Source organism: Hylobates moloch, unplaced genomic scaffold (genome assembly GCF_009828535.3).
Source record: "Hylobates moloch isolate HMO894 unplaced genomic scaffold, HMol_V3 SCAFFOLD_47, whole genome shotgun sequence".
Taxonomy (NCBI): Eukaryota; Metazoa; Chordata; class Mammalia; order Primates; family Hylobatidae; genus Hylobates; species Hylobates moloch.
The window spans coordinates 870,916-883,324 of NW_026652322.1; the positions used below are offsets into that span (position 1 = coordinate 870,916).

The 12,409-nt window shown below is 46.3% G+C and overlaps 1 protein-coding gene across 2 annotated transcripts in view; it reads right to left on the reverse strand.

The window, feature by feature from the left end:
• LOC116463644 (CREB-regulated transcription coactivator 3) overlaps positions 1 to 12,286 on the reverse strand; it is a 116,160-nt gene extending 103,874 nt beyond the window's left edge. For both annotated transcript variants that reach the window (XM_032146820.2, XM_032146819.2), the window contains exons 1-2: positions 11,997 to 12,286; positions 1,534 to 1,632 (exon numbers count right to left, since the gene is read on the reverse strand). In XM_032146820.2, the coding sequence (XP_032002711.1) occupies positions 1,534 to 1,632; positions 11,997 to 12,128 (231 nt within the window). In that variant the 5' untranslated portion in view covers positions 12,129 to 12,286. The remainder of the gene's footprint in view (positions 1 to 1,533; positions 1,633 to 11,996) is intronic.
• Between the last annotated feature and the right edge of the window lie 123 nt (positions 12,287 to 12,409).

Here is a 12,409-nt window from a genome sequence, read left to right on the forward strand (position 1 = left end):
ATTGGGATCTCAGACACAGCAAACTTGCACAATGCTGTATTTCCTGAAGTATGAAATCCCGCATAAGGCAGAGACCTATGTTATTTGGATACTAAATAACCCAGTGGGTTAATATATAAGGTAGTTTGATATATGAAGGTAGATCTCTAATACAGGCAGTAATATGGTAAAGAGTCCATTGTCATTATATTGAAGACAAGATTCCAGTGCAATAGGGTACAAATATGTTCACGTTGTAATTTTCTAATCACCATTATATTTGGAGTTCCTATCAGCACTCTCAAATCGAAGTCCCCAACTTAAATAATACATTTGGTTTTATTTGGCATCATCAAAAAAGTGAACCCAGTTTCTACCATAAAGAAATAAGACAGTGCTTTTAAAATGGTCAGGCATCCAAATAATCAATTAATGCTTCATCTTAAAGTTTATATCTCAACTTTAACACCGAATCTTAAATTGCATAATTAGAATGACAGGCTCCTAATGTTTCAGAGACTGGGATATCTAAGCAGGTCTAATTCAGGTCTTAACAACAGTGCCATATACCATTCTCTGAAATACCAATTCCACATTGTTTTGAACAAAGCTTTCCACTGATATGAACGATGAAAGCACCCTAGGACACTGCAGTAATCTAAATGCAATACAGACTACTTATCTGTGTCTTACACCTGCACCGACCCATGTGGTAGCCACTAGCCACATGAAACTAGTGAAATGCGGCTGGTCCAAATTAAAGTATGCTTTGAGTATAAAATACACAACAGATTTCAAAGACTTAGTACACAAAAAGGTATGTGAGATTTCTCAGTTTTTTTAATGCTGATTGCATGTTAAAATGATCATACTTTGGATATACTGGATTAAATATTTATTTTTTATTTTTATTTTTTTTTTTTGAGACAGTCTCACTCTGTCACCCAGGCTGGAGTGCAGTGGTATGATCTCTGCTCACTGCACCCTCCGCCTCCTGGGTTCAAGCAATTCTCATGCCTCGGCTTCCCAAGTAGCTGGGACTACAGCTGTGTGCCACCACACCTAGCTAATTTTTGTGTTTTTAGTAGAGATGGGGTTTCACCATGTTGACCAGGCTGGTCTCGAACTCCTGACGTCAGGTGATCCACTGGCCTTGGCCTCCCAAAGTGCTAGGATTACAGGTGTGAGCCACCATGGCCAGACAAACATTTATTTGAGTAATATTAAAATTATAGATGAGAAAGCTGCATTTTGAAAAATATAGATATTAAAATTAATCCCACGTTTCTTCTTCTTTAATGTAGCTACTAGAACATTTTAAATTACATATACTTGTGTTATAATTCTACTTGCCAGTGCCGCCTTCAGCCATTTGTGAAATAACACTATCGTATGCTGTAGAAACTATGAGAGAGAATATTAATGGACTTTCCAAAAGAAGACTGAACTGTACCTAGGCCCAGCTTATCCTTCAAGATCTCATCTTTTTAGTGATAATCTTTGTCTATTTTTTACACTCCATTCAGCTTCAAGAAAGTACATATCTGGAGGTACCTGAAACTCTGACGCACTGCTCCGCAGCTGGCTCACGTTTGGTAAGGATCCTCCATGGTACTGTGTAAGGCGCAGTTGCTGAAGCTTCTGAAATTGAACCTGGAAACAAAGTGATTTAAGAACGTTGAGAGGTAACAGCAAAGATCTAAAGAAGCATCAAAGTATGGTATTTTGTAGGGGAACGGTTCAAGAATGAAAGTCTTGGTTTCAATTTCTTCTCTACTTAAGTGATCACACCCTCAAGGTTTCCGGTGCTTTCTGGGTTTTGATTACTCTATTTTCGGAAAGAGCTTACCCATGTTCCAAATGTCCCATATACCATGATAGTAACGTCCTCTTGCAAGGTCTTTGAGTGTGTATGTTTGGACACAGTGGCATAATCTTTAACAACAGTAAAAGAATTTCTGAAAGAAAAACTAAGCTACTATCCACAACCCTAACACATTAACTGTTTTCCCTTCTTCATGCTCTTTTCCAGCCTCCATTTACATTTATGGTAAGAACTGCATAGCTGTGATGATAAGATAGGTACAACCTAGCATGCTCATCATAAGCCTTTTCTATGCTATTACAGAATAATTTTTAATGGGTATATAACAGTTCTTCTGAATTATTTCCTTAGAACACCTTCCGAAGGGTGATTACTAAATCTCTGGATATGGGCCTTTTGGTGGCTCTAAACATATACTGCCAAAATGCTTTCCCAAAGAGTTTACTAATATACATATGAGAAAAGTTTCACCAAAAAAACCCTCACTGACATAGGATGCTACCATTAATTGGGGTAAGGAAGGAGGTCAATTCAATAGGTATAAAATGGCAACCCACCATTTTAATATGCCTTTCTTCTGTAAGTTCTTCCTTACTTCATTTTTCAAAAAGCAATAAACTGGTTACAGTTCTTGTAAATCTCAAAGTGGTCTGATCTGGTCTTTAAGAGTTCTGTTTCTAAAATAATAAATTAGCTCCATGGTTACATAACCCTTGGCACTATAATTCATATAGAGAAGAAAGGGTTATAGACGAGAGCCCTGGGGCAGATTTTTACCTTTCATTACTCTCCGTCTCTAACAATAATAAAACACTACCAGATCTAAGCCCCTAGGATGGGCCAGGTGCTGTTCTCAGACACTTCGCCCACTTCATCCCTAATCCTCCCCACAACCATGCAGATGAGACTGTACTCTCCTGCTGTTACAGACCTGGAGACCCAGACTCGGAAGTTCAGTGACTTGCCACGTGGCTAGCAGGAGGCTGAGCCATGGCTGTCAGCCTCAAAGCCCATATGCCCATTTCTGCCACGCTCTTTTCCTTTGTCCCATCTTTCCCTCGATGATCATACTAATTGCAAACTCAAAAAAAAAAAAAAAAGGTGAAGTTTGGTTTACCAAAAGCATTGTTGAACCTAAGAAGCTCTCTGATAATTTCCTTTTTACATTTATTATGAAAGATTTCAAATACTGTATGTGAAATAAAGACAAGTATAATGAAATCCCATCTATCCATCTTCTAGCTTAAAAATTACCAACGTATATCCAATCATCTTTCATCTTTACCCTCTCCACTACCCGCAGTGCCTCACTGAAAGAAATCTCAGACGTCGTATCACTCCATATTTCAATATGTATCCTCAAAAGATAAAGACTTATACCTGTTTGGAAATTTTAAAGGCATATGAAATCCTTTAGTGGCTTTAACTTCCCTTATACCTGCTGTATTTGATTTCTCAAATGTACTGCACAGGGAGACAGTTATAACCTATTAATCAAAACCCAAATCTCAGAGTCAAACATGAGGAGGACGACATGGTGAGTTTTTTCCATCTAGGAGTGGAGTTATAGGAATAAAGTCTCTCAGCTTTCAATCTTAACATTCTAAAAGTACTTACCAGAAGCATCTGACTATTCTTGAAATTCTCTGGACAAAATTCTCAGCCACCTTGATTTAAAGCCTTTGGTTTCTTTTTTGAAGGATCAATTTATCCACTGATTTACTGATACAAAAACTTAACTATGTGTCAGGTAGTATGCCAGGCACTGGCTTACTAAGATAAATGTATACTAAAGTTCCTGCCTTCAGAGAGTTCTCACAAAGGCTTCAACTCTTACCCAAAAGCCTTGACACTTCAACCAAACTAAGTTATAAATCCAGATAGGGACCTGCCTTCAACTGAGCTGAAGGCCATCTCACAATCCCCCATAACTGCTCTCCCTCCCAAAGCACCTATTTCCAGAGCCTTCAAAGACTGTTAAAAAAGAACACTGTTAGCCTGGCCAACACGGTGAAACCCCGTTTCTACTAACAATTAACCTGGTGTGGTGAAGCATGCCTGCAATCCTAGCTACTTGGGAGGATGAGGCAGGAGAATTGCTTGAACCCAGGAAGCAGAGGTTGCAGTGAGCCAAGATCACGCCAGTGTACTACAGCCTGGGTAACACAGTGAGACTCTGTCTCAAAAAAAGGGCCAGGAGCAGTGTCTCATACCTGTAATCCCAGCACTTTGGGAGGCCGAGGCGGGCGGATCACGAGGTCAGGAGATCGAGACCATCCTGGCTAACACGGTGAAACCCTGTCTCTACTAAAAGTACAAAAAAATTAGCCGGGCATGGTGGTGGGCGCCTGCAGTCCCTACTACTCGGGAGGCTGAGGCAGGAGAATGGCATGAACCTGGGAGGCGGAGCTTGCAGTGAGTCGAGATCGCGCCACTGCACTCCAGCCTGGGTAACAGAGCAAGATTCTGTAAAAAAACAAAAAGCACTGGACCTGGAATCGGATGATGTGACTTTGTAACCTGCAACTCCCATGTGGTTGGGCAAACAACTCTGATGCCTCCTGCACAAGATAAAGTGAGGATTAAGTGACACAGACACAAGAGTGGTATGTCAAATGTAAAGCTCTGGACAACTTCTTAAGATATTATCATTATTGCTGATCTCAGCTACCTCTTCAAACTCTGAGTTATTTTGACATTTTCCTCTTTTGAAATTTAGACTCATTGAGCTAGAAAAAGAACTTTGAGCCGGGCGCGGTGGCTCAAGCCTGTAATCCCAGCACTTTGGGAGGCCGAGGCGGGCGGATCACAAGGTCAGGAGATCGAGACCATCCTGGCTAACACGGTGAAACCCCGTCTCTACTAAAAATACAAAAAATTAGCCGGGTGTGTTGGCGGGCGCCTGTAGTCCCAGCTACTCGGGAGGCTGAGGCAGGAGAATGGCGTGAACCCGGGAGGCGGAGCTTGCAGTGAGCCGAGATCGCGCCACTGCACTCCAGCCTGGGGCACAGAGCAAGACTCCGTCTCAAAAAAAAAAAAAAAAAAAAAGAACTTTGAGACTGTCTTCAACACCTTCATGTTTACAGATGATGAACATGTGAACCAAAGAATGATTAGCCTAAGGCCGAGGTCACAGACTGGCAGCCCATAGGCCACATTTTGCCTAGAGAGTGTTCTGTTTACCCACCAGATGTTGACCCATTCAGTGTATTAAATTTCAATTGAAAAAATCAGGACACTGCATAAAAATCTGGATTTCCAACTTCTCCTGATTGAAAGGTCAGACGCCACTGAACCCACGTTCTTGCAAGGCATCGCTGGATGAAGCTGAGAAGAGGTCACCCCCTTAGACGGTGTTTGCCAAGTCCTCACTGTACCCTATTATTCCTTCACGATGGCCCAGGATCAGCTGCCATGATCATCTCATTCCTGGCCCCTCCATTCATTTTCCTTACCTGCCTCACTTATTGAGTTAGCCACCTTTGGCCTACAGTCACACATCTTAGTGGAATTTTCTTTAATGCCTACAGGAAATGAGATCCAGGCCTCATTAATTCCTTTTTGAGAAAAGTCTCAAAATAGCCAACACGATTACAATCCAAAATCCCAGCGGGTCCTTTTAGAGACATTGACAAGATAATTCTAAAATTTATGGAGGCACAAATGACCTAGAATAGTCAGAGCAATTTTTTTTTTTTTTTTGAGACAGGGTCTCTGCTGCCCAGGCTGGAGTGCAGTGTCACAATCACAGCTCACTGCAACCTCCACCTCCCAAATACAGGCACGCACCACCACGCCCAGCTAATTTTTGTATTTTTTTTTTTTTTAGAGACGGATTTCACCATGTTACCTAGGCTGGTCTAGAATTCCTGGGCTCAAGCGATCTGCCTGCCTCAGCCTCCCAAAGTGCTGGGATTACAGGCGTGAGCCACGGCACTCGGCCAGAGCAATTTTCAAAAAGAGATAAGTTACAGGACTTAAATTACCAGGTTTTAAGCCTTATTATAAAGCTATAATATACAGACAGTGTGCTATTGTCAAAAAGAGAGATATACAAATCGCTGAAACAGAAAAGAGAGTCTAAAAATAAACCAACACTTATGTGGCCAACTGATTGCAACAAAATTGCCACAGCAATTCAATGGGCAAAGAAAAGTCTTTTCAACAAATGATGCTGATACCTTACAGCAGGGAGTAAAAGCAGCTGAAGATCCTTATGGGGGAAATTAAAGTAGCTGAGTATACAGACATTCACCGTGGTAGCCAGATTCAAACCCCAGCTCTACCACTTACCAGCTCTGCAACCATGACTCTCTAAGCCTCAGTTTACTCATCCACAAAATGAGGAAAATTCCAGATATACACACCATAGGCTCATTTTGAGGACTATGTGAGATAACAACATTAGAAAGGGATTGCAGTGCCTAGCAAAAGGAAAGTCCTCAATATTTAGCCCAAACCTAGTATTTCCATCTTCTCTCTCTCCTCCATTCTGAGACCTCGCTAATCTATGACATATCTATTGTCTTATCATTGGTTTATTTTCACATGAAAATAATGAGTCTTCACAGATATTCAAGTCCAGTCAACACTCCAGGGTGATATGCTGAGTTAGTCCTGTGGTTCCTCAACACAAGTTGCTCTTCACAGCCAAACTTCTGGAATAAGTTTCCAACCCTATCTCCATTCCCCACCCCCGTCCACTCCTCAACGTCTCACAATTAGCCTTTCACCCAGCACCCTGAGAATGCAGCATCTCTCACCGAGTTTACTGATGACCTCCTCCGATGACCTCCACATGACTAGACCAAAGGACACGTCTTTTGTGTCAGACCAAGTCAGCAGCACTAGGCTCAGCTGGTCGGCATTCCCTCCTCTTCACAAGAGTACTCTTGGCTTTCTCCTGCCCCTCTGGTTGCTCTTCAAGCCTTCTTTGCCAGCTCCTCCACCTCCCTTTCAAATGGTGTAGTTTCTTAGTTCCTTGCGCTTCTCCTAGGCCCTCTTCATGGTTCACTTTCTTTTTTTTTTTTTTTTTTTTTTGAGACGGAGTTTCGCTCTTGTTGCCCAGGCTGGAGTGCAATGGCACAATCTCGGCTCACTGCAACCTCCGCCTCCCAGGTTCAAGCAATTCTCCTGCCTCAGCCTCCTGAGTAGCTGGGATTACAGGCACCTGCCACCATGCCCGGCTAATTTTTTGTATTTTTAGTAGAGACAGGGTTTCTCCATGTTGGTCAGGCTGGTCTCAAACTCCTGACCTCAGGTGATCCACCTACCTTGGCCTCCCAAAGTGCTGGGATTACAGGCGTGAGCCACTGCGCCTGGCCTCACAGTTCACCTTCTGACAAGAGTAACAAACTCAAATGCCTACAGCTGCCAAGCAGGGACTCTTAAGTGAAGCAGTCTGGGATCACTGCAAAGAATACCTTAGAGGGTGGTAGGGACTGCGGCAAATTGAAGACCACATCCATGGCCTCTCTAATGGGGCAGCCACCATTCAGCTATAGGCAACTGGTGCCATCCAGAAATGTCGGGTGAGTGTCGTTGGGTTATCTCATTTTTCAAAAGAAACCAAAGTCCAGATTTTACTGTAAAATCCCAATATTCATTGTTAGCCCTAATTAAAATCAACCAACCAACCAACTAACCACATTTTGCGCCAAAACCAAAAACATGTTAGAGGGCAAAATACAGAACTTAAGCCACCGGCCGGGCGCGGTGGCTCATGCTTGTAATCCCAGCACTTTGGGAGGCCGAGGCGGGCGGATCACGAGGTCAGGAGATCGAGACCACGGTGAAATACCATCTCTACTAAAAACACAAAAAATTAGCCGGGCGTGGTGGCGGGCGCCTGTAGTCCCAGCTACTCGGAGAGGCTGAGGTAGGAGAATGGCGTGAACCAGGGAGGCGGAGCTTGCAGTGAGCCGAGATCGCGCCACTGCACTCCAGCCTGGGCGACAGAGCAAGACTCCGTCTCAAAAAAAAAAAAAAAAAAGGCACCAGTTTACAATATCTGTTCCATCAATTCTTCCTAGGCAGCCAAATCTACTTCTGTGGCTACATAACAAAAATTCCCCCATTTTTCTCAGTAGCTCAGCCTTCCTTCTCAAGCTGCAAAACCATCTAAACAGCTGCCTGCTGGACCATCTCTACTTATGTGCCTCACAGGCACCTCAAACTCAGCATTTTCGCACAAACCTGTTCCTGCCGGTGTCCACTTAATGAAGAACACCCTGAAATGGTTCCAGCCCTCCCTCTTTCTCACCCTCCTCACCCATTCACGAAATCTGGTCCTTTCCACCTCCTAAGTATCAATCTGCTTACCGCTCTGCCTCCCGACTGCCACCATCTTAATAAATGCCACTACCACATCTCCTACTAAAATCCTCCTCCTCCTCTCTTCTACCCACCATGCTGGAGCTAGAGGAATCTTTTAAAAAAGCAAATCTCCCACGGTTCAACCCCTTCAGTGACTTCCCATTGTCCTTAAGATCAAGTTCCAAATCCTGTCTCTACAACCTGATCCCTGTGAATGCCTCCAGCCTCATCTCACATCCCCTCCTCATCCTCTTTTACTGAATCTCTGTTCTCTGTACCTGCAACATATTCCCTCCCTCAACACACAAACCCTCGAATGCCTCCCCCACTCCCACTGAGCCTTTAGGCCACTGGAAGAGGTGAGAATTCCCTACCATACATGTCCAGAGCTCCACCTACTTCTGTTTTGGTTATATTCACCAAAATGTGTCCTTACTTATTAAATGAATGTCTTCCTCATTAAATCCTAAAATCCATTAGGACACTGTGTTTTGCTTGCTCATTACTATATACCCAGTGTCCATCCTAACCCCTGGCACACACTAAGGACTCACTCAGTAAGTAAATTTGTGGGACAAATTAGTAAGATCTTTAAAGGACAGCCCCATGTTTTCACTCTTCTCCCTCACAAACACACACCCCATTAACAACAAATTAGGCACTCAAATACTGACAAATAAATACATTAATAAATGAACAACAGAACAGCCTCTTCCCAGGCATACCTGCAACCACTTTCTTCCCTTTTTTTTTTTTTTTTTTTTCTTTTTTTGAGGCAGAGTCTCGCTCTATCGCCCAGGCTGGAGTGCAATGGCGCGATCTCGGCTCACTGCAAGCTCCGCCTCCCGGGTTCACGCCATTCTCCTGCAGCAGCCTCCCCAGCAGCTGGGACTACAGGCGCCCGCCACCATGCCCAGCTAATTTTTTTGTATTTTTAGTAGAGACGGGGTTTCACTGTGTTAGCCAGGATGGTCTCCATCTCCTGACCTCGTGATCCACCCACCTCGGCCTCTCAAAGTGCTGGGATTACAGGCGTGAGCCACTGCGCCCGGCCTTTTCTTTTTTTGAGATGAAGTCTTGCTCTGTTGCCCAGGCTGGAGTGCAGTGGTGCGATCCCGGCTCACTGCAACCTCCACCTCCTGGGTTCGAGCGATTCTCCTGCCTCAGCCTCCTGAGTAGCTGGAACTACAGGCACGCACCACCATGCCAGGCTAATTTTTGTACTTTTAGTAAAAACGGGGTTTCGCCATGTTGGCCAGGATGGTCTCGATCTCTTGACCTTGTGATCAGCCCGCCTCAGCCTCCCAAAGTGCTGGGATTACAGGTGTGAACCACCACACCCGACCCAACTTTCTTCCCTCTCTTTACCATTCCAGGTACCACCACTCAACTCCTCCTCCTAGTACTCCCTTCTCAAAATTTTCCCACTGCTTCCTGATAATGCTGGACTTCTAAAGCTAGAAAAATCCTCCACAGTCTAGTCTATCCTACCCACTAGGTGAATAGGATTTAACGCCAACTCTGAAGGATTGCTTTGATTATGTAGAGAAGAACTTGAATCCCAACACAGGCTCAGAGGGGAAAGAGCATCTAGATCAATCAGTAATGTCTGCCCTATCGATTAGCATGTCTGTCATGGGCTAGTAATGGAAAGTCAGTATATCTGCCATTCAGTTACCAATTATGAACTAGGTGGATACTCCTCCAACTGGGATCTTTGGATCCTTAGAGACACATTCTTCATAGACATGCTGGGAATCTAAGAGTTCTCTATGAGAAGTGTTCTAATTTTGTGATTTCTTTATGAAAATAACCCTTAAGATTTTTAAGTAAGCAAACATTAGTAGCCAAATTCAGTGTTATCATTTACAGATGTGTTTATGAACACGGTGGAGCCAAGCAGTGTTACTTTACTTGTAACTGGCCAAGAAGAAAACACGGGCAGAATTAATATGTAAATGATTCCCTGTACCAGGTGAAGGGCACAATGACACCATAATTTTGTAGTAATTAGAATAAAGTGGTGACTGAATTATCATATGGGCCACAGTTGATTAGGCTTGCTAAATTCAAGAGACCCTGAGCTATATAGCAGGGTCTCTAAAGTAAGTAAACACTGTTTTTTTTTTACTTGAAAGTAAGTAAACAGTGAGGATCTGTGAAAAATTTTTGCCTTTAAAAGAGAGTCTGTACATTACTCATGACCTCACCTGTCAGGGATATTTTAAAGGAGATTCATGAATTGGGTGAAAGATTGGATCCACCATAGGTATACAGACATATGCAGTGCATGTATTTGTACATAAACAATGTACAGTATGTATCTAAACAACACAGGCCCCAACACTAATCCTCAGCTTTCACCCACCCATTCTTTTCAATGTGCTCTGAGCTTATCGAGTTCATCTCTGAATCTAACCAAGGTCACAGATGTAAATGCCAGTGGATGCCAGGCAGGTAATAAATGAGTGAAGCTGATAGGGTATAAGAAAACATTTTCTTGAAATCTTCAGCTTCTTTCTCTCTATATATATATTTTTTTCTCAATGTGAACAGAAATGTAAGTACAGGAAATATTTCACTTTTTCCTTAACTTCACTGAAAGAAAACACCATCATGAGTATAAATGGCAACTGTCACCTAGCCTCCCCTTGGGGGACTGTGACAGAGAGTGGCATGGACGGTGGCAAACTAGAGTTCTCGCCCCATTTGAAAGGGAGCTCAGCTCCCTTTCATCATCACCCAGCTCCAGCAGGTCGGTAGCTGTCATGTAGGAATTCAGGATTAGTGGTACCAAGTCTCTCAATTTTTAATATCTATAAATGATAATAAATAAATAACACGGAAATCTGGATTTTGTGTGGAAGTCTTCCAATTTAAAAATTCTGGCAACAGATTCAATAATTTTTCCCAAACCCTGCGCTGGCCAAAAAATAATGTGTCTGCAACTCAGCTGGTTTGCAACTCTGCTCTCAGCTCTCCTTCAAGCTGTCTCCCCCACCTCAGTCCCCCAGAATCTGCAGATCCTCCCCCATCCTCCCGATGGTCCTCCAAGGTCAGCATTCAGGATCCTCAAGGCCAGCCCCACTCCTGCTGACCCCCCTTCTCTGCAACCCTGCGCGACACTCCGGTTGGCTCTCCATCCTCCACTGCCTCACTCAGCGGTTACCTAACCTCTCCAGGTGTCTGTCCCGGCTCGCGCCTTACTCATTTCTCCAGGTCCCTCCCCAGTCACCGGCGACGCTTGTCAGTTCTCACTAAAAATCCGGGGCAGAACAAAGTAAACTGGACCCGATAAAGCACCTCCAAGGAGTAAAAGGGGCAGAGCCTCACACTCGACACGGAATACCGTCGTGGTTCCCATACCCCGAGCCACCCCAGGGCCGGGCCCTGGAAGGACTTGTGCACAGAGCTCCCCCCACGAGCGCGTGGGACCCTGGGGTGCCCGCGGCCTTCCACGCCGGCAGAACAGCAGGGCTCGATGGTGGGGGGATGTTCGGAGCGACCAGAAGCCGCGCCGCGCCACCCGGCCGGCCTCCGAGCTGTTTGCGATTTCCTCTCGGGGCTCCTCGTCCTCTTCCCCCTCAGGCCGCCCTCGCACCGCCGCCCGCCTCCACGGCTTCACCCCTGCCCATCTTCCCGCACACGGGGCCCGGCGACCCTCCCACCTCAGCCCGGGATCGCGAACGGCTAGCGGGTGTCGGCAGGCGGGGAAGCGCCGAGGCCGCGGCCGCTCCGGTCCCCCTCCCAGCCGCCGGTTCCCGGGCGCGGCCCCCGCCCGGCCCCGCCATCGCCTCGGCCCCGCAACCTCTCACCCGCCGCGCGGGTCCCGCCCGCGGCCGTGGCCGCCCCCGCCCGCGCCGGCCCGGGCCCTCACCCGCGACAGGGTGAGGTCGGTCATGAGCTGCTCGAAGGCCCGCGTCTCCTCGGCCTGTCTCTGCGTGTGCAGCGCGATCTTCTCACTGAACTTCCGCGGGTTGGCGCTGCCCGAGCCCGGCGAGGCGGCCATGGCGCGGGCCCTGCGCGGACAGAAGCGGGAGACGGCGGCCGCGGGGCCTGCGCCTCGGCCCACCCGTCCGTCCGCAGGCCGCCGGGGCCGCCGCCCGAAGCCCGTCGTCCGGCGCGACCCGGCAGAGGAGCCGCCGCGGCCCCGGAGCCAGCGAGCGGCCGGGAGCGCGCCGAGGTCCGCCCCCGTGCGCCCGGCCCCGCCCCGCCCCGCCCTCGGCGGGGCCCGCCCGGCCTCCCGTCTGCCCCGGCCCGGCGCTCGCGGGCTGAGGGCTGCTCCCTGCT